The following is a 20389-nucleotide window of genomic DNA, read 5'->3' as shown; positions in this document are numbered from 1 at the left end:
CTGATGTTTTACATACATCAATACAAATATTTATAGGTTATAAAAAGATAAAATTTTACATGATAAACTTTATCACTAAGAAGGTTTACAAGTCTTTAGAGTTACAATTTTAGACAATCTCAAATTCTCTTAGCCTTATCTTTATCTCTATCAGATGATAGCCCCTGCTCATCTTAGAAGACCAGCTAAGACTCTAATCACATGGTTGTTTTGAAAAGTACGTATTCTCAACGAACTTATGAATATAAGACTTATTCTCAACCTACCTCCTCTAGAGGCTCGACAAACACAAAAGAATGAAAGATCTAAATACCTAAAACCTTGTTTTTCAAGAATTTTCTCTTTTCGATTGGACTCATTTCTTAACGAATGATATTCGCCATTCAAGAACATAAAAACATTATGAAAGAACTAGGAGTTGTAGTTTGGAATGCCTGATCGAATCAATTATGATTCATTCCGTCTCCTTAATTTTTTCAGTGACTGTGTTGTATGATCCGAAAACTCAATTACAAGACCCACGAATGAAAAACTTTTAAATATCAAAATTATCGCAACTAAAATCTAATTTTGAATCACCCAAACTCAATACACAGAAGAAGGAATTGAAACTGGAACTTATCCGCCTTCTTTGTCAAATTTCCATCGCATAAGCCCACTTGTAAAATAAAAACAATGTCATGCCAGGAAAATAAAAGGAGATGCAATGCTCTCCCACCCCCTCACTCAAGGTTAATCTCATCTCTTTCTAAATTGATTAAATTTAATTCATGCCTCACTTCAATGATTGTGACTTATAACTATAATATTGATTTTTCATTTTTCTAAAATTTTAAAATTTTTCATAATTTGTTTTAATTTATTTTAGATTTCTCTTTTTTAGTTTAAATTTTTGAAAAAAAATTATTTTATTCAATTTTGGATTTTCTAACTTATCGTGATGGAATCGTCATCTGTTTCTCAGCTATATGTTGCCTTCAAGAAGATGTGTTCTTCCTGCAATTGCCTGACCAATGCCCATATATATGTCTCTTCTTCTTCACTGAATTAATCACTTCATCCCCTATTTTCATTTTCATTTTTCTCATTTTGACTTTGCAAAGATAATCATCAAATCCTAAATTTCGTAATTAGCCCTCATGTTCTTCCTCCTCGTTTTAACAGCCTAAACTTTCAGCCATGTACGGGCAGGAGAGAGCTCCAGGTCGAATCTTTAGCTCCGAGAAGAGGGATTGAAGATCGAAGGCTCTGATACCATATAGGATAAGAATAATGAATAATGTTCTAATATTTTACATTCATCAATACAGGTATTTATAGGTTACAAATAGATAAGATTTTACACGATAAACTTTATCACTAAAAAGATTTACATGTCTTTAGAGTTACAATTTGAGACAATCTCAAATTCTCTTTGCCTTATCTTTATCTCTATTAGGTGGTAGCCCCCACTCATCTAAGAAGATCAACCAAGACTCCAATCACCTAGGAGTTGTGAAAAGTACTTATTCTCAACAAAAATAATAGAATCTACTTATGGATATAAGACTTGTTCTCAACCTACCTCCTCTGGAAGCTCAGCAAACATGAAAGAATGAAAAGCTAAATACCTGAAACCTTGTTTTTCAAGAATTTCTCTTGTCGATTGGACTAATTTCTTAACAAATTATATTCGCCATTCATTAACGTAAAAACGTCATGAAAGAATTGGGAATTGTAGTTTGGCATGCTTGATTGAATCAGTTATGATTCATTCCATCTCTTTAGCATTTTTGGTGACTGTGTTGAATGATCCGAAAACTCGATTACAAACCCACGAATGAAAAACTTTTAAATATCAAAATTATCGCAACTAAAATCTGGTTTTGAATCACCCAAACTCAATACACGGAAGAAGGAATTGAAATTGTCCGCCTTCTTTGTCAAATTTCCATTGCATAAGCCCACTTGTAATATAACAAAAAATAAGTATTAATAAATTATTTATATTTTATATACAATCTTGTTATATTAAAATTTGTGACATTCCAGGTAAAGAAAAGAGGAGGCAATGCACTCCCTCCCCCTCGCTAGATCCCTATCCGATGAGGGTAAAAGGTTAATCTCATCTTCTTCTAAATTGATTAAATTTAACTCATGCCTCACTTCAATGATTATGAATTATAAGTATAATATTGATTTTTTATTTTTCTAATTTTTTTTAAATTTCATAATTTTATTTTAATTTATTTTTAGATTTTTCTGTTTTAGTTTAAAATTTAATTTTTTTACTTTATTCAGTTTTAGATTTGTTGGCTTATCATGATGGAATCGTCATCGGTATCTAAATTATTTGCTGCCTTCAGGAAGATATGTTCTTCCTGCAACTGCCCGACCAATACCCATGCAAATGCCTCTTCTTCTTCACCGAATTAATCACTTCCTCCCCTATTTTCGTTTTCATTTTTCTCATTTTGACTGTGCGAAGATGATCATCAAATCCTAAATTTCGTAATCAGCTCACCTGTTCTTCCTCCTCGTTTTAATAGCCTAAATTTCTAGCCATGTACGGGCAAGAGAGAGCTCCAGGTCGAATCTTCAACTCCGAGAAGAGGGATAGAAGATCGAGGGCTCTGATACAATATAAAATAAAAAGAATGAATAATTTCTTGATGTTTTACATTCATCAATACAAGAATTAATAGGTTACAAAAAAATAAGATTTTACATGATAAACTTTATCACTAAGAGAGTTTACATGTCTTTAGAATTACAATTTGAGACAATCTCAAATTCTCTTAGCCTTATCTTTATCTCTATCAGATGGTAACCCCCACTCATCTCAGAGGAGTAACCAAGACTCCAATCACCTAGGAGTTCTCAAAAGAATTTATTCTCGACGAAAAATAATAGAATCTACTTATGAATAAAAGACTTGTTCTCCACTTGCCTCCTCTGGAGGTTCGGCAAACACAAAAGAACGAAATTCTAAATACCTGAAACCTTATTTTTCAAGAATTTTCTCTTATCGATTGGATTCATTTCGTACCGAATGATATTTGTCATTCATTAATGTAAAAACATCATGAAAGAACTGGGAGTTATAGTTTGACATGCCAGATCGAATTAATTATGATTCATTTCGTCTCCTTAGTATTTTCGGAGATTGCGCTGTATGATCCGGACACTCGATTACAAGACTCGTGAATGAAAAACTTCTAAATATCAAAATTATCGCAACTAAAATTTGATTTTGAATCACCCAAACTCATTACAGGAAGAATGAATTAAAATTTCCATTACATAAACCCACTTGTAATATAACAAGAATTGTTGTATTAAGAAATGATTTATTTCTATATACAATCTTGTTATATTAAAAGTAGTGACGGGCCAAGAAACGAAAAGGGGAGGCAATGCACTCCCACTCCCTCACTCCATCCCTACCCGATGAGGGTCAAAGGTTAATCTTTTCTCCTTCTAAATTGATTAAATTTAACTCATGCCTCACTTAATTGATAATTATAAGTATAATTATTTTGATTTTTTATTTTTCTAAAATTTTAAATTTTTTCATAATTTTATTTTAATTCATTTTTTGATTTTTCTATTTTAGTTTAAATTTTAAAATTTTTAATTTATTCATTTTCGGATTTGTTGACTTATCGTGATGGAATCATCATCTGTTTCTCAGCTATATGTTGCTTCAGGAAGATGTGTTCTTCCTACAACCACCTGACCAATGCCTATGCAAATGTCTTTCTTCTTCACCAAATATATAGCTTCATCCTCTATAAGGTATAATCAGACCAGTTACTTCTCCCGATTCCAGCTGATTAAATCGGGTTCAAATAGACTCAATCTTTTTCCTTTGCTAAGGCCATTTTCATGGGACGAAAGAGAGGAGGTTCCTCACTCTCATAGAATACTAGGGAGGATGTGGGGATCCCTCCGCCCTTACAAAACGGACGAGCAGGAGGTTGCCGTTGAGTTTTTTTATGTCTAATATTTTTAACAGTTTTTTATTTCTAAATTTCTGCTTCTGTCTTTGTCGAACCACACTGATAACGTCATCACTGTGACATCACCAGAAAGCAGGTGGCATTACCATGTTTCTTCCCTGGTCTCTCCGTTTCTTCATTATTTCAATCTTTTACTGCTGTCCAAGCCATAAAAAAGATTCGGCTGATGGCAGCGACCCATCAGACAAAATTTCATTAATATATGCTTCCGGTCCAACCCTCTCTCTCTGAAAATCTTCTATTATCTCTGAAAAATTTCAACAGAGAAAGTAACCCTGATCTATGTAAGTATTTGTTCTTTCTCATATATGTTCGTTTATCTTCATGTCGGTTCGCAGAAATTTTCAGCTTCATCTTCTTCCTCTTTCATGGTGTTTATTTTTTTTATCTCTTCATTAACTGCTATTTTCAAAAGGGTAGTTGCAGATGGTCACTCTACCTGAGGTTCTGATGGTTTGTTTTCTCTGGTTATCTTGTTTTGGTTTTTTCTGCTTCTCTCCGCTTGTTGATAATGTCAAGAGATGAGATAGTCATGCTAGAAAAGGTTAAGTCTGAAGCTGTTACCGGCATTTAAATCATTGCTTTTGACATATTTTTATTCGGCTTCATGTTTTCCTTCTGTTAAAGCTGCTGCTGCTGCTGCTTCTTCTTCTCCACTTTTCCCCTTTGCTATTGCTTCTCCACTCTCCCGATCTCTTTTTTTCTGTTCATTCTGATTAATTTCTTTGGTTATTCTAGTTAGAGCAGCTCATTCTGGACGGTCTTGGGCTCCATACCATGTTTTCCTTCTGTTAAAGCCGCTGCTTCTTTTTCTTCTGTACTTTCCCCTTTACTATTGCTTCTCCACTCTCTCGATCTCTTCTTTTTCTGTTCATTCTGATTAATTTATTTGGTTATTCTAGTTAGAGCAGCTTATTCTGGACAGTCTTGAACTCCATACCATGTTTTCCTTCTGTTAAAGCCGCTGCTTCTTTTTCTTCTGTACTTTCCCCTTTACTATTGCTTCTCCACTCTCTCGATCTCTTCTTTTTCTGTTCATTCTGATTAATTTATTTAGTTATTCTAGTTAGAGCAGCTTATTCTGGGCAGTCTTGGGCTCCATACCAAACTCTTGTGAAGATGGCTAGATCCTAATTTGTTCTTGGATATTCATACGTATAAATGCTTCATTCTTGTACTGCTCAGTTCCTTCTTTGCTTTTCTCTTGTTTCCTGCAAGTACTGCTGCTCTCTTCTCTCTCTCTTCTCTCTCTCTTTTTAATCCTTCAGCTGCAGTGACTGTTACTACTGCTCTCTATCTTTCCTCTTTTCTATCCTGCAACTGCATTGAGTACTCAAAAATTTCTCTTGATATATCCTTGTAGGGAAGAAGAAGATGTTTCTCAGGGAGATCAAGTAAAGCAGGAAGCAAAAGCCCGCAATGTTGTCATCCCAGAAGATGGTTTCCTGTGGAAGAAGTACGGCCAGAAGTTCATCAAGAGCATAGGAAAAAACAGGTAATAAACTCACACAACCATGCTCAATGCTAAAAACCCACAAGAGTTGTGAGTTTATGATCTCTTTTTACCCTTGGACTATTCTCTCTTGCAGAAGCTATTTCAAGTGCCAGAACACAGACTGCCTAGTAAAGAAGAGAGTAGAGTGGTCTGCAGTGGACGCCTCCCGCCGTTTGAAGATTACTTATGAAGGAGCTCATAACCATCCTCCTCTAGAGCCTAGTTCATCTCCTTTTCAAGCAGCAGATTTCATGGCCAATGAGTACAACTTGTTATCACAAGTTCTTGGGACAGGGAATCACCCTTCTTAGAATTACCAGAGCAGCAATCCTGACCATGTTTCTTTTGTAAGTGTTGGTTATGCGAAATTGGGTCTAAAACTCATCACAAAATGACTAGTCATTTTTCCCAATTAATAACTAAACATATTTGTTTTCACTAATCCATGTCGAACTATTCCTTAATAGGTTCATGATTAACCAGAGTTATGCAGGGATTTTTTTAAGTCAATGTTTCAGTATGACACAGAATCACCTCATCTAATAGTGAGGTCTCAGTATGAAATAGAATCAGGATCATTTGACGTCTCAAATATATAGAGATATTGTAAGACGGTTCACGAACCGCCACTAAAGTGACTTTCCGTCATTGGTTTTCCATTAATAGTGGTCACTGGTTACAATCTTTCAATTTCCCATCTTTTGGTGGTCTCCTTTAATGGAGAAGAGTTTATAAGAGGGGGTCTGGTCTAGTAAAGGTATGCCTGAACGTTGCCATCGACGAACCTCTGTGATAGACAAGACAACGCCATTTACTTTGTTTGTCGGAGACGAAGATGTCAAACACCAGAAATTGACGCCATATCAGGAGGTATGTTCATGAGTTTCATTTATGTTTTTATTAAGAAATTCATGATATAAAGATCCTACATATACAACTTAGAAAACCCTGAATCTATCATTTTGGAAGCTAAAAATTTGAGCAGGTTACAAAGAGATTAGAATGGGCTAATATTTTCTGAAACAAAAACATCGAGGGCCCTTGTCAACTTTATGAATAGGTGGCCATCCATTCCATGTAGATAGACTAAACAATGTCTTTTAAAAAGATTAACAAGAGTCTAGGGAGTGGTGGGTAATAACCCATCTTTCTCTCACTTTCTCTTTGTTATAAAACTTCTTATTAGATTAGTATTTGATTTAGCTTGAACATTAGTACCTAATTTTCAGCAAATTATAAAAGGAGATTAGATTTTCTATAGCAGAAAAATTAAGCAAGAACCTTCGAAATACACAGGACTCATTGGTTCATACACATGAGGTACTTGGTCCTATTCATATGACCAATGAGAGTCGTTTGTTTAAAAGATTCTAAATTTTTATTACAAAAAAAAAAACCATTTTTGACAAAAAGAAAAAAAAGGCTTCAAGTTCATCGATAAAGCATTTTTGGTGTTTTTCACTGATAAGATTTTCCAACTATATTTTATTTCAAAAGGTTTTATCGATGAAAGTGTTATTCCACTGAAAATAAAATCAATTTTTTTATTTTTCTAGATTGAAATTACACTAGAAAATATTTTATGGCAACAAATTATTCTCATAAAAGGTGTCTACCCTTTTAAGTTAGGTTAAATTATTAAATATTTTATTTCAATTTATATTTTATTTAATTATTATATATTAATGCAATTTTATAATTTTTAAGTTTTAAGAACAATTATTATAGGTTCATTCTACAATTTTCCTATAAAAGTAATTAACATGCTTTTTACACTTAAAAATTAACCCAAAATTAAATTTAATAATATAAGGAAAAATATTCCACTAAAAAAAGTTTCCTAGGGTTGGTGGGAAATAATTACCAGAAAAAATAATTTTACACTCTAAAAAATAGTTTTTTTAGGGTTGATAGGAAAATAATTACTGGTGAAAAAATAATTTATTCTATAAAAAGAGTTTTCCCATGATTGATTGGAGAAAAAAATATATGAGAAAATTATATTTTATTATAAAATAGTATTTTGATCGATGGAATTTATCTAAAATTATTATTTATTATTAAAACTAAATTATGTCGAGAAATGTTTTTTTTATCAGTTGAAAAATTTTCACGATAAAAAAATTTACTGCCAAAAACTAAATTTTTTATAATGAATATAAATTTTAGAGTTTGTAAAAGGATGGTTTTATTTAACACTAAAATAATTTTTTTGCTTGAACTCAATATGTCTCTTGGTATCAACAATTTGTGCATAATAGAGCCATTTTCATAAAAATTTTTTTATTATATTTGATTTACTTGGAATAAAGAAAAGAAAAACTAAAAAGCCATGTGAAGGCATATATCTTGATGAAATAATAAAGGAAATAATATTGGGAGATAAAATTGAATTATCAGTTCTCTTATACCGATTATTGAATCGGACCCGGTTCAACCAGTTTGATTTATGATCAGGTTAGACCAACCGATCAGGTTATCTGATTATAAAGGTAAATCCGGTTTTTTTTTGTAAATAAGAACGGAAAATCCCCTAGTTTTAATTTGAAATAAAGCCAACAAAATAAAAATAAAAATAGAAATCCTTTGGTTTAGTTTGCAACGAAGTGGGAAGAAAAATGCATACCCGGTGGGACTCGAACCCACAATCGCCTGATTAGAAGTCAGACGCCTTATCCATTAGGCCACGGGTACTCCTGTTGCCTATATTCGCTTCTAATTTAAAATCCTTTGGGATAGTGTTCCCTACACGGTACTCCACTTGTGGATTATGTCTCTCTGTGATCTCTACCGAGCCACGAGAAAACTAGAGCAGACAGCAGAGCCACCAGTCATTTTCCCTGTAATCTCTACCTCTATATTTTTTCTTCCCTTCAAATCCCTCTTCCTTTTCTTTTTCAAGACAAGATGCTCTTCCTCCATTTAAAAGCTTCTATTTCAATCACCAAAGGGGAGAAATTTACCCGAATAAGAGCAACAGCTGCAGCCGCAAGCAACTATGTCTATAGCTCCAAGCAGCAACCCCTCGCTCTTTTCCTCTCCTTCTTTACCCAAAAGAACACCCACCAACCTAAACCCATCTCCAGTTTTTCAGTTTAGGCATTGGTGTTCTAAGAATTTGGCGCTGATTGACTCCTCAGTCAGATTCAACAATACCCAGTTCGCGAAACCATCTATTTTGATCGTGAGAGCGTCTGCAACGGAATCGGAACCTTTAAAACAGGAGGGAAGCGAAGGGGGAGATGAGGGTGAAGAAGAATTTGAAGAGTATGAGGTGGAGCTGGAGAAGCCATATGGGGTGAGATTTGTGAAGGGTCGTGATGGAGGGACCTACATTGATGCGATTGCTCCTGGTAGCGCGGCCGACAAGTCGGGGAAGTTCAGTGTTGGCGATAAAGTTCTTGCTACCAGGTTTTGGTTCCCCTTTTTCTTTCTCCTGCCTGCTGAGTTACTTACGAAATTTGCAGCTATTCTATTATTGCAGTAGTTTTTGCTGTTTTTAGTTTTGTTTTTTTACTCTTTCTTTCGCTGGATAAAAAATTCTATGGCGATTCATTTGTTCTTGCTCAATTCGTTTTTTTTTTTTTTTTTTCATTTGCTATTCATTATTTATTTTCGACTATTCTATGGCGATTCCCCGTTAGATTTTTTTTTCATACATGAACAGCACTCATGATCAGGTGTAATCTGATACCGTAAAATGTGCAGTGCTGTGTTTGGAGAAGAAATATGGCCGGCAGCTGAGTATGGGAGGACCATGTATACAATTCGTCAGAGAATTGGTCCATTGCTCATGAAAATGCAGAAGAGAGATGGTTGGTATTTTCAGTTGTGTTCTAGTGTCATTGTTGCCCAAATACTGGCAATGTTCTCCCGTTTGAGATTCCTATCGCTTCTTAATAATAGGTTTTTCATCTTTCCGAGTGAATTTTGAGTTCTGCTGTGGCATCTTTTCTGATATGGACCCTTCAAGAATGAAATTGTTCATGTAATCTGTATTAACAGGGAAGTTGGAGACCGGTGGAGAGCTCACAGAGAAAGAGATTATCCGGGCTGAGAGGAATTCTGGATTTATTAGTGACAGAGTGAGAGAAATCCAGGTGTGTACATATTCCTTTTCTTCCAGAGGAATCGTAGCTATTTTACTGTTAATAATCGAAGCTGTTCTTGCTTTCAGGTGAAAAATTACTTGAGAAAGATGGAGCAAAAGGAACGTAGAGCAGCTGACCTCCGAGAGGGCCTGAAGCTTTACAAGTAAGCTCCCATTTTCTTTTCTTTTTAGTTAATCTTTGTTGATCTCTTCTCCATTTTGGATTCTGATGTGATTTTTCTCCTTTCATAATGAACAAGAGAGGGAAAATATGAAGAGGCCCTAGAAAAATTTGAGTCAGTCTTGGGGCAAAAACCAGATCCTACAGAAGCTTCAGTGGCTTGTTACAATGTAGCATGCTGCTATTCCAAACTCAATCAGGTAATCACTGGATTAGGAAAATGAGATTGCAAACTGGCATTTTTACAGAATTTCTTTGCTACACTTGTTTCATTTCATTCATTTTGGAAAATTTGAATTCTGCATTTGCAGCTACAAGCTGGCCTCTCTGCACTTGAAGATGCCTTAAAAGAGGGATTTGAAGATTTTAAGGTCAGCACTGTCTTGTTTTTCCACTTTGAACCCAAGACTTACAATTCTTAGAGTTATGTTCAACATTTTCAGTTTGCATGATAATGCAGAGAATCCGGACTGATCCTGATCTTGCCAACGTACGAACTACTGAAGAATTTGAGCCCCTACTGAAAAGATTTGATGAATCATTCATCAACGAGAACGCCATCAATGCCATCAAATCCATTTTCGGCATATTCAACAAGAAATAGGATTTTCCAACCTTCTGATCTTGCCAGTGAGTCCAGCTGATTCCCTTCTTTGAATTCTCAAACCTGTTTATATCTTACACCGATAGTGATTGAAAAGATTATTTTGTAACTCAATATGGCAATTTTTGGGAAGCCCAGGACTGTGTTTTGTTATTCAATATGAACTTACATGATCTTTCACAAAATCATCTATCCCAGCCTCGAAATTCACTTCATATTGACGTTTCTGTGCGTCAAATGTTACAAATTCTTCAGTTTAATCTCTGGTCCAAGGCCTCTCAAGGGAAACATCGACTTCCCTCAAGATTTTGGCTGCTTCTTCTGGAAAAACAGAATTTATGTAGCATCCGCTTCCCATCTCAAAACCCCCAATACCAGAAAATTGAGGAACAATTTGAAGAAACTAGTGAGAGTAGGGCAGGTGAGAAGATGTGGTTTGGAAAGGAGAAGCATGAACTATAAAATTGAAAGGTGGATCATTGAACTGTTGAGACAACTTTCTGAGCGTTAACTTCAGCAAACCACCAAGATCTACATCCTGCAACAATAATTAAATAAAAAAAAAAGGTCTCTGAGCATGCCTTTGATGTTACTTGAGAAACGAGAACAACACATTTAGCCAAAAGAAACGAGTCTGCGGAATTTACCTTCTCAAAGACCAGCTCGTGGAAATGAGAAGAGTGTTGTCTGGGAATGATCCATATCTCAAAAGGGAAGCAAGCTGCGAATGGGGGCCATGGAGAAAAAATGGGAGGACTCATCAATTAAAAGTTCCCCAGGTTTAATCTCGCAGACACCACATTTCCCAGTCTTTTCAAAGTATTCCTTCATGTTGTTCAGTCGAGCAGAAACAGATGGGGGGGGGTGGGGGGACAATAGGCAAACCCATGATCTGACTGTGGGAATGACTCATCGATGCCCCTGCGGACGCACCATGATTCTTGAAAACCTTCATGATCGTAATAATTTTTTTAGAAAAAGATAAAGATCAAATCAATCTTGTATTCAAACTAGAATTTACTGAGCCGAACAGATTAAAAAACGCGGGAAACAAGAAAAATTTTATAACTCGCCTGAACGTACTTGATAGTTTCTTTGGACCGAAGCTGCAAAACCCTCTCTTTAATCGCAATCAAAACCCCACCAACCTCCGCAGCAGAGAGATCCGACAGGCGAACATCGTGCGTGGGCGTCTCGATCACCACATCGTGGAAGCCGAACCCAGTCAACACGCCAGGTTTTGAAATTGAATCAAGTTCACGCCTTTGAAACTCGATATCTCGGTGGAGAGCGGGGTAGAGGTTCTCGATGACCCTGATTTTCCAGTCGGAACTATCTCGCGGGACCCGGAAGATCTCCGGCGCGCATTCGTGTTCCCGCCCGATACAAAACGGGCAAGAAGACGAAGAGGAAGAAGAGCCATGAGTAGAACTTGAAGCTGCAGACTTGAAATCGGAGGGGCGGCGAGCTCTGGCAGTGGAGAAGATCACGGATTTGTCAAAGATGCTGTCGGTTCTTATCTCGGGGTTTCGAGCCGACGCCATCGCTTGATCTCTTCGCTTTCTAATGGAAAAACTAAAATCTGCCTTTCGTTGCAGTCAGGCTTGGGGCTATGGCCTTGGTGGCCACACTCGACATATTGCGCGGCAAATAGACGTGGTTCAGGTTGGGCGTAAGGCTTTGCTTCTGGGGCGATAGGTACCGGAACTTGTCGTATGAGATACCGCCGATAAGGGGTATCGGCCGATATTACCAACAAAACACAGTCTCTCACTTGCTTCTCATTTAAGAATATCTCCTCTGTTCTAGACCCGCCGATTTTACTCTGCTCTCTCCAAACCCTCCCATAGACGAACTAGCTGTAAGGACGACCCTGTTGAAAGTGAAGCCCTGCTCCAAAACTTTACCCGGCAAAAAAAGGCCGCCCTTTAGGCTTCTACAAGATCTTCGTCTCTCTTCCAGTGACGTCTCTTCCGGCTGCCCTATCGCTTCTCTTGCCTCCTGAAATCTCTGGTGCGTATTTTCTATTGCATTGGTTTTGGGAGTGATACCTGATGACCTGCGCTTAGCGTTTCTCATGTTCTCTTCTTGACCTGTAATTATGAGCGCGCAAGTTTTGAATATGCAACTATTTTCCAAAAATCAGCTCCATAACTTAAATGGGAAATTAACAGGTTGAGATGTCGGAGAACATCCAAGAGCTGAAACAGGGATTTGTATAAAATACCCTCTGCAAGAAGGAAAACATAAAGGGCATTATTACCCTGCAAAGTTTCAGATAATTGGATTGTGACTGCAAAGTATCATGAGTATGGAGTAAATGCGTGTCAGCTGCAGGCCTATTTGCAGGTTAAGTGGCTGCGGTGCTGCTCCATAGGTGGAGTATTTGAAAAAGTCTATATTTTAGTTCTACTTGAAATCTCCCAGAGCATTGTCTCACTAGCTTCATTATCGAGAATTGGAGATCAGTGGTTGTTTGTTCCGCATGTAAAAAAATGAATTCGTGTGTTCTGCATGTCAGTTGAAATCCACCCCTGTACTCCTCTGCCTGATGGTTGGATCCGATTCAATTTAATGGTAGCTCTAGAGTTGATCTTGTCATGCCGGAGGATGTGCATTCATCTGCAACGATTTGGGGAGACCCCTGAATTTGCTCTAACCATTTTAGCCTCAGTGGTTCCACAAAGGATAAACATTGTGCCCTTCAGAGGGATTCAGGCTTTTCAAAACTTGTTTCTTCATTAGCTAATTGTGGAGAATGATGTAAATAATAATAAAAAAAGGTGACCAGCCTAATGACTGCTCCGCTCCCTTCGAACATGTACAAACTCTTTTACGAGATCAATGACATTTGCACTTTTCTAGTGTCTCACTCTGCTTCAGAAGCCAACAATCTTCCAAATTCCTTGGCTGGGAGTAGTACTTTCCACCACTTTGTATTCTTGTCCTCTTGATGTACTATTGTTTTGTTCCTTGTAGATGCTTGCCTCTTTGTACTTTCCAACCCTGTAATAAATTTATTCCTTTTTTTTACAAAATAAGTTAATCTTTAAGCTCTTATTCCATGATAATTTTTTTTTTTTTGTGAGTTTATGTCTATGGTGGGCCTTTAAAGATAGAACCTTCATTGCTTGATGTAGTTTTTCTCTAGAGGAAGGCTCCAAATTGGATTATTCAAATCGACCAAGAAATCAGTAATGAAGCTTGTGAGAATTTTTTTTATATATTCCTTTTCCTGAATTTTTTTTATCTATTCTTATTTATATATTTATTTAAAATGATGTCATAAATTCCTAAAAGCCACAGATTTTTTATCATCGTCCTAGTTCTACAAGGCCCAGCAACTGAAAAGGCCATGCCACTTGTTTCAGAAACTCCTGTAGTTCGTAGTGTCTCATTTGGCAAAATGAAAATTCAGAGCCAGTTAGGTGGAGGTTTCCAAACTTGGGGTAAGATCTCAAAAAGTTTACAGTAAGTTAATTTCAGAGTAAGTATTTGGTGGTCTCTTTTGAAGATATTGCCAGATATTACCTTTATCCTTAGATCCAAGCCAGTTTTTCTGTGGATGAACCAGTTTTATGACCAACCCATGGTACAGCTGCAGCAGTTCTCAGTACATTCTTTAAATCTTTTGGCCATTCTTTATGGACGTTCTGAAATTCTCTTTATCTCTCTGTCGCACCCCGGACAATTTTTCATATAGGATGAGGAATTGTGCTTGTCCAGTTAGGTAATGTCTTTTGACGAATTATTGATATTTGTTTATAAATGTAGAGGTGAGATGTTATTTCTGTAATTGTTGCTGACATACTGGTGGAGAGAGTTCCTGACATTGATATGCTCTCTTTTCCAAGATGTGTATATTTTTGAAGGCTTAGGAGCTCGACAAAAGAAGAAGAAGATGAAGGACTAGTGAGGTTCGTCATGGCTGTGCAGCTGAATTTGGATGTTGTTGTAGAGTTTGGTTGCCTCTTTAGTAGAGTCGTATATGCCATGATTATCTTTTGACAAGAAGTTTTTAGTGCTCTGCAAATAGGTTTTGTCGAACAGGTTTTTTCCTCTCTCTTTAACTCGACTTCATGCTTAATTTAATGGCCCGATTTCTAGTTCGATTTGGTTCTCGCTAGTCAACTTGTCATTGAATTTTGTGGTAAATAATCTGGTTGAATTGTGGTCAATTTTCTAATCGGTTCTAGTAGTTAGTATGGGACTTTGCATATTAATGTCTTTATTGTCTCAAGCACTTTGGTTAGTTTGATCCTCCTATAATTTTTACATTTTATCTTACCTATCTCCTGTGCCATCTCGTATTATATTGGTTTTCTCTTATTTTTAAGACCAATTCCCTATATTTTGCTTCAGAACTCTTTGTTTTTGTTCAAATTTTAAAACACTTTGTGTGGTCTGACTTTCTTGCTGTGAAAAATTTCTCGTGCTATGGGAATTTCTTTTGTCAATCTCTTTCTTTGTTATATGCGAGTGTTTTATTGCCCTTAAGTGGGTTTTCTATTGCCGTCCTTGTGGGGCTGACCTTTTTCTTACTTAGTGACTACTATCATTATTTCGTGTTTGAAATCCGTTGTGTCAGTTTCAAATTTTCCTACATATGTCACCCATATTTCTTTTACCCTTTATTGGGGTTTGCCCTCTTGTTAAGGTATTGAGAGTTTGTGTCTGCTTAGGACACCTTGAGATGGTATGTTATTAAGGGGGAGATGGAGGAAGATGACTGTTGTAGTTTTTTATGTTCAAGCTAGGATCATTGTTATATGTTCTCCATCTTGAAGCGGAAAAAGAGAAGAATATACGTGTTGAAGTGCAAGTTCAAAAGATGAAGACTATAGAGGCCAATTTTTTTTAAGTTTAAAGTGACATAGATTTCAAATTTTTGAAGACCAATATTTTATTTTCATTTTATAAGACCAATATTTTATTTTCATTTTATACTTATGACGGCTATGAGACAAATTTTGTAACAAACTGAAGCTATATGCTCTAGCTTAAAGGGGAGTGTTGGAAGGTATAATTAAAGTTTAATTAGTTTACTTTATTTCCTAGGGAAGTTGATTTTGGTAGAATGTAGTTTCTTAAGGTTTTGTAGGGACATGGATGTAATTTTTCATATTGTTTTAATTATAAATAAGGGAGAATGGTTTGAAAACCCAAATCCCTCTCACCTCTTTTCTTCCTGCAAAGTCCAACAATTATTTATTAAAGTGTTAATATTGGTTGCAGATTACACAGATTGCAACATTCAACAAGGGGAAGGATGCCACTGGGTTTGATTTTAGGGCTTGGGAGGGCAATGAGACGGAAGCGCACTTCATCGCTTGATATTCTCACTTCCAAACGAGGTTCTAAAAATTACTACAAGGGAAAGAATTGTAAGCCCACTGGTTTTCATACCCGTAAAGGTAAGGAAATTATATTACCTATTCAAGCACACCATTACTGTCAACAATGCACTCCAATTTTGTGTTCATTTGTATTTCTATCTATCAATTAGAGAGATTGCAGGTGGCAACATTTAGCAATCCTGTATAATTCACGGGATCTAACTGAGAATGTGCTTAGTCTTCACTCTTCAATCAGACTAAATTATGGGTGTTGTCTGACTTTCTTATCGACAGTTTGACATCCAAAGAGCTCTCTGTGGTGGTGATGTATTGGGTGTCCACAGCGCTCTTTCTAGCTTAACCTGAATAAACGGCCCCTTTTAATTTGAACAGTAAAAAATGCTTCAAACAGCAAGAAGATAACTCAGATGAGGAAAAATTGTTAAAATATGTTTAATAAGATCAAAATGTTGCTAAACTTGGAACCTCCCTGCAATCTCTCATTGTATGGGACGGTTCCCCCACCTTGTAATTTTGTTCTTTGCAGTTTTTTAATATAACTCAGCACTGTTTAAACAAAATAAGATCAAAATGATTCAAACAACTGAATATTCATGGGAAGAAACAATTGATATTCCCACCCTTGAGTTTTCATGAGACATTTTATCGCTTCTCTTTGTTTCATGCATGTTGTACCATATTGGTATCAATTACCAAATCAGGTATGAAAAAATCTCTGTATGTATCCACTGGTATGGCTGGTATGAGGCTTTAACTGGCTAGTATCAACCACTACAATTTCAATCTATATTCTGTATGTATTGTCCTATATGTTGACATGTATCAGTGATACGGTGAACATAATCAACTCTTATGAACTAATAGTAGAAGCTAAGGAACAAGGAAGACTTTGATATGGATTTGTTTTAACAAGTTTTTGCACGTTCATACTATTTTTTTTAATATGTTGAACCCCTTTACCCTGGTGAGACTTGAACCCAAGACCTTAAAGTAGAAACATTAATAAATGACCATTGGGTTAGATGCCCAAATCACCACGTTCTCACAACCTATGATTTTAAACCTTGTTTTTGTTGCTTTAAACCTTGTTTCCATCATCTCTGTTTTGAAGATGTATACTTGTTCTTTCCTAAATATTGTTGATTGTATCACCCATAGATTTGGACAGAAAGATTTTTTTTTCTTTTAAGGATAATATTTTCTTGAACAAAATGTTGTAACATCTGAGATGGCGGAAGTTTCCTTTCATGTAGCTGTCAACAAGATTAGGCTTCAAACATAAGCAGGCCAAAGTATAATCCTTGGTTAGCTTGTACGGAAAAAAGGCACCTTATACAATAGCATCATGGAGCTGGTACTAGAAAATCAAGTGTAATGAGTTTTCATTCAAATCTTGAGAACTAGGTCTTGTTGTTGACTTACTACTTTGCTTAGGTAGAGAAGCGCCTATACGGAACACTTCCAGATTGATTATCTTACCAGAAAGAGAGAGATTTGATTTATACACACAACAAGCAATGAACTGCATGCTTGTATATAGGGGTGGGCATCGGGTTCGGTTTTATGGGGAACCCAACCCAACCTGACTCGAAAATCTGGGTTCGGTTTCTAATTTCACCCTGCAGGTTGGGGACGGGGCGGGGAAAAAAACCTGTTGTGTTTCGGGTCGGGGATGCGTTTTCCCAAACCCGACCGAACCTCACCCACATATGGGACAAAAATATAAAACGGGGTTGAGACGTGTGGGGTTTATGTGGACGGGGCAGGGACTGGTCGGGTTCACGGGGACGGGGTGGGGACGGAGTTATGAGGATGGTGATCTGGTCGGGGTCGGGTTTGATGATTCGGGTTTTTTCCGGGTTTGTGTGTGGGTTTACGGGTTTTGGTAAACCCGACCCGTGCCCACCCCTGCTTGTATATAAGGCCCTTGGTGCATTTGCTGCCTTTTTTTGGGAAGTGTTGATAACTTTATTGATTAGGTAAGCAGTAAAGTTACAATAATCGCTGCCACTCAAATCTCTAATAACAGAAAAGCTTTAATTACTAACTAGAAAACAAATATAAAGAACATATCGTGCTTTCTCTGTCGATTGTTTTTCTGCTATTCTAAACAGATCCTATGGTTATTGAAACTATTCTTCTCATTTATGGTTGTGTTCTAAAATCAACATCTATGGCTGTATCAGTTACTCCGGATTGAACAGGACTTCAAAGGTTTGCAGTTTCTAAGTACATGTCTCCCAAGACACTGTCCGTGGGTGCTTCACCCATTTCTTGCTGGATCTCAACTGACATTGATAAAACCCTTCTAAACAGGCACTAGCATCTTCTGTTGATCAAGTCCATTCGATCAAGAGTGTTCTTTTATTTCCATCTGCTGAGCTCGTAACATTGTCTTTGGAAGAGTGTAACTCGGTGTTTTGTTGTCTAGTGGGACCTCTACATCCAAGAGAACTTGGATTAGAAATTTAGTTTTCTTCTGAACTTTCCATCTTCTAGAAACTAATGACTCCATGCTGTATTTATCTTTAGAGTAACATATCTTCTTTTTTTTGGTTGCAAATATTTTAGATTGAGATTATAGTTGTAAGTGGTCTTTTTTGCTTTCTATTGTATTTTTATATTTCACTCTGAATAATTACCTGTCCGCAGGTGGATATGTTGTTATGGACGAAAAGCTGCCAAACTATGTTGTCCCTGATTTGACCAATTTCAAGGTACTAAATGTGGTGATTGTTGCACTATCTTCTTTACTGCACTGCCTTATTTGTGCAAGGATGCTTTTGACTGCTTGGTCTCTCTTGTTCAAAAAGGTTTGTTTATGGGATAAAGACACCTTATTATCTAAATTTTAGTTGAATCCATTCACTGAAGTGCCTAAAAATTGGAATCTTAAGAAATTTTTTTTTGGGCAACATTAGGATTAACAGCCTTGGTTTAGTAAATAGCTAACCACTCTCAATTTATCATTTTCAGCTTAGATGCGTTTTGATATTGAAGCCTTGAAATGTAATCAATGCATAAATTTTGTGCAAAATGTACTTCATCACGTTGATGAAAAAAATAAAAAAGAAAGATGATGACTTGTTCATTGGTTGTTTGTAATGGATTTTGAAAATGCTGACTGCTTTTGTATACTTTTGTTCGTGGACAGTTAAAGCCGTATGTGTCTCAGTGTGCCAGGGAAGCAAATGCAACGGAGGCTGCTGATACTCCAAAGTAGAGAGAAGCGAGTAGTCAGTGGTTGCAATGTCTCTGGCCTGTGAAACATAAAGCAGTGTTTGTTTGTTTGGTTTGTGGAACCCAGAGCAAGCCATAATTCAGAAGAGATGAAAAAGAAAATTAAAGGTAACCCCACTAAAAATGTTCGCTAGCTTTTATGGTCTTAGCATAGTAGGTTGGACTAACTAAAGCATATTTTCTGCAATCAAGAATGTGAGGCACTGCCATTTATATATTAACAGCATGCCTAGCATGCAGCGCACTCCCTCCATCTGGTCAGCGACTAGCAAGATGGTAGATGAATTTATGACATTATCATGAGGTCATTATCGATTTTAAAAAACTGTTCAATGTTCCCACTTCTATTTTGTTGCCAAGGGACGAGTTTCGGCCTTTCTGCTATCATATCGAGTATCGCATAATGAGGGAGAAGGCAGGAGCTTTCCCTTTGTTTTCCACGAAAGGGAGGGAGATGTCCAAGGTTTGACATCAATTATCGACCCAAATTTTTGATAGTTTTTCGTTTCTAAGGAGTTGATGAATACACAAGACCAGAGGGGATCAAGTCCAGTTGAGTTTGATATATCTAGTTAGTTCCATTTGGGTATGGTAACGTTATCAATTGGAAAAAGCTAATGGTATTCTCCTTCATCTTGAAAATTTTGAGGCAGTTATTCCTCCTACTTTTCAATGCTTTGATAGCTATTTGAGTGCTATTCTTTTGAACGGAGAAGTTGGCTATTGAATTGAATGGGTGAGGAAGACTGGTTCCAAAATGGCCGGATTAACAGAAGGGAGGGCAGCCTTACCCTGAAACAAAGGTTGGCAAAATCTACCTTGACATGGACTCTTTAATTTCAGCCGACTCCATATTGACTTGAATTTAGTGACGGGCGAGTCCCGATTCGATTTGATCGATCTGACTCAAATTTTTATATCTCGAGTCTAAATAGGAAAACCCTAGAAAATTTCATACTTGAATGGTATAAAGAGGTTGTGATCCCTACTTAAAAGTGGGCCCATTAAAATATCCGAGTCAGCTTGTCAAAAGAATCCTCACCCTTGATTTTTTTAAAAAAAATCAATAACAAAAAGAAGCGAATTTGCCAAGACAAATATAATAAACCGCAGACATGCACAAGAAAATACCTGTCCGCAAAGTTTTTTTTAATTATTTTAATCCCAGCCGTCGAATTCACATTATCAAATAATCACCTACCCCGAATCACCCACGATCTTCGTCCACCCTGACGCACACGTGTTCTTTTTACTATAGCAAACGCATGGCACCGCGGAATGGACTGCCAGGGATTAATCTAATTGATGAGGGTAAAACTGTAAACTCAAGTGACCCAAAGTGGGCCCGATGGAGAGTGAATCGCAATCCAACAATCAATCCTTAGGCTCTTACATGGCCACATTTGCTCTTCATGCTCTTT

General features: G+C 36.7%; 2 protein-coding genes, 1 long non-coding RNA gene, 1 other non-coding gene and 1 pseudogene across 12 annotated transcripts; 3 read left to right on the top strand and 2 right to left on the bottom strand.

Moving 5' to 3' along the window:
- Positions 1 to 4200: 4200 nt before the first annotated feature.
- On the top strand, positions 4201 to 5982 carry LOC137967062 (uncharacterized). The gene is made up of 3 exons (XR_011116480.1): positions 4201 to 4285; positions 5365 to 5496; positions 5591 to 5982. It is a non-coding gene; the product is annotated as an uncharacterized lncRNA (long non-coding RNA).
- Positions 5983 to 8117: 2135 nt separating this feature from the next.
- On the bottom strand, positions 8118 to 8190 carry TRNAR-UCU (transfer RNA arginine (anticodon UCU)). The gene has a single exon. It is a non-coding gene; the product is annotated as a tRNA-Arg (tRNA).
- A 210-nt stretch (positions 8191 to 8400) lies between these two features.
- Positions 8401 to 10597, top strand: LOC137934093 (protein MET1, chloroplastic-like). Its single transcript, XM_068778310.1, has 7 exons — positions 8401 to 8907; positions 9205 to 9311; positions 9502 to 9596; positions 9674 to 9750; positions 9847 to 9967; positions 10079 to 10138; positions 10228 to 10597. Exons 1-7 carry the CDS (start codon positions 8495 to 8497, stop codon positions 10369 to 10371), a joined length of 1017 nt encoding a protein of 338 aa, XP_068634411.1. The 5' UTR covers positions 8401 to 8494; the 3' UTR covers positions 10372 to 10597.
- On the bottom strand, positions 10512 to 11915 carry LOC137934091 (ADP-glucose phosphorylase-like; annotated as a pseudogene).
- On the top strand, positions 11781 to 19183 carry LOC137934094 (uncharacterized). Of its 9 annotated transcripts, XM_068778314.1 has the most exons (8): positions 11924 to 12384; positions 12546 to 12748; positions 13512 to 13577; positions 13743 to 14101; positions 14226 to 14288; positions 15607 to 15785; positions 18381 to 18445; positions 18883 to 19183. In XM_068778314.1, exons 6-8 carry the CDS (start codon positions 15641 to 15643, stop codon positions 18949 to 18951), a joined length of 279 nt encoding a protein of 92 aa, XP_068634415.1. In that variant the 5' UTR covers positions 11924 to 12384; positions 12546 to 12748; positions 13512 to 13577; positions 13743 to 14101; positions 14226 to 14288; positions 15607 to 15640; the 3' UTR covers positions 18952 to 19183. The 9 variants fall into 9 exon arrangements, with proteins under 9 accessions (XP_068634412.1, XP_068634415.1, XP_068634418.1 ...); XM_068778317.1 differs by lacking the exon at positions 12546 to 12748; XM_068778312.1 differs by lacking the exon at positions 13743 to 14101.
- Positions 19184 to 20389: the final 1206 nt, after the last annotated feature.

Source organism: Aristolochia californica, unplaced genomic scaffold (genome assembly GCF_029961685.1).
Source record: "Aristolochia californica isolate CCGP_79_NKW_82.1479 unplaced genomic scaffold, dmAriCali1.0.hap1 SCAF_6, whole genome shotgun sequence".
NCBI lineage: Eukaryota > Viridiplantae > Streptophyta > Magnoliopsida > Piperales > Aristolochiaceae > Aristolochia > Aristolochia californica.
This window is presented reverse-complemented; position numbering and strand designations above follow the sequence as displayed.

Coding starts and splice junctions, on each gene's coding strand:
- LOC137934093 (XM_068778310.1), top strand. CDS start 8,495: ATGTCTATAGCTCCAAGCAGCAACCCCTCGCTCTTTTCCTCTCCTTCT. Junction 9,968..10,078: donor GCTATTCCAAACTCAATCAG/GTAATCACTGGA, acceptor CTGCATTTGCAG/CTACAAGCTGGCCTCTCTGC. Junction 10,139..10,227: donor AGGGATTTGAAGATTTTAAG/GTCAGCACTGTC, acceptor ATGATAATGCAG/AGAATCCGGACTGATCCTGA.
- LOC137934094 (XM_068778311.1), top strand. CDS start 12,692: ATGCGTGTCAGCTGCAGGCCTATTTGCAG. Junction 12,721..15,606: donor AGCTGCAGGCCTATTTGCAG/GTTAAGTGGCTG, acceptor TATTGGTTGCAG/ATTACACAGATTGCAACATT. Junction 18,446..18,882: donor CTGATTTGACCAATTTCAAG/GTACTAAATGTG, acceptor GTTCGTGGACAG/TTAAAGCCGTATGTGTCTCA.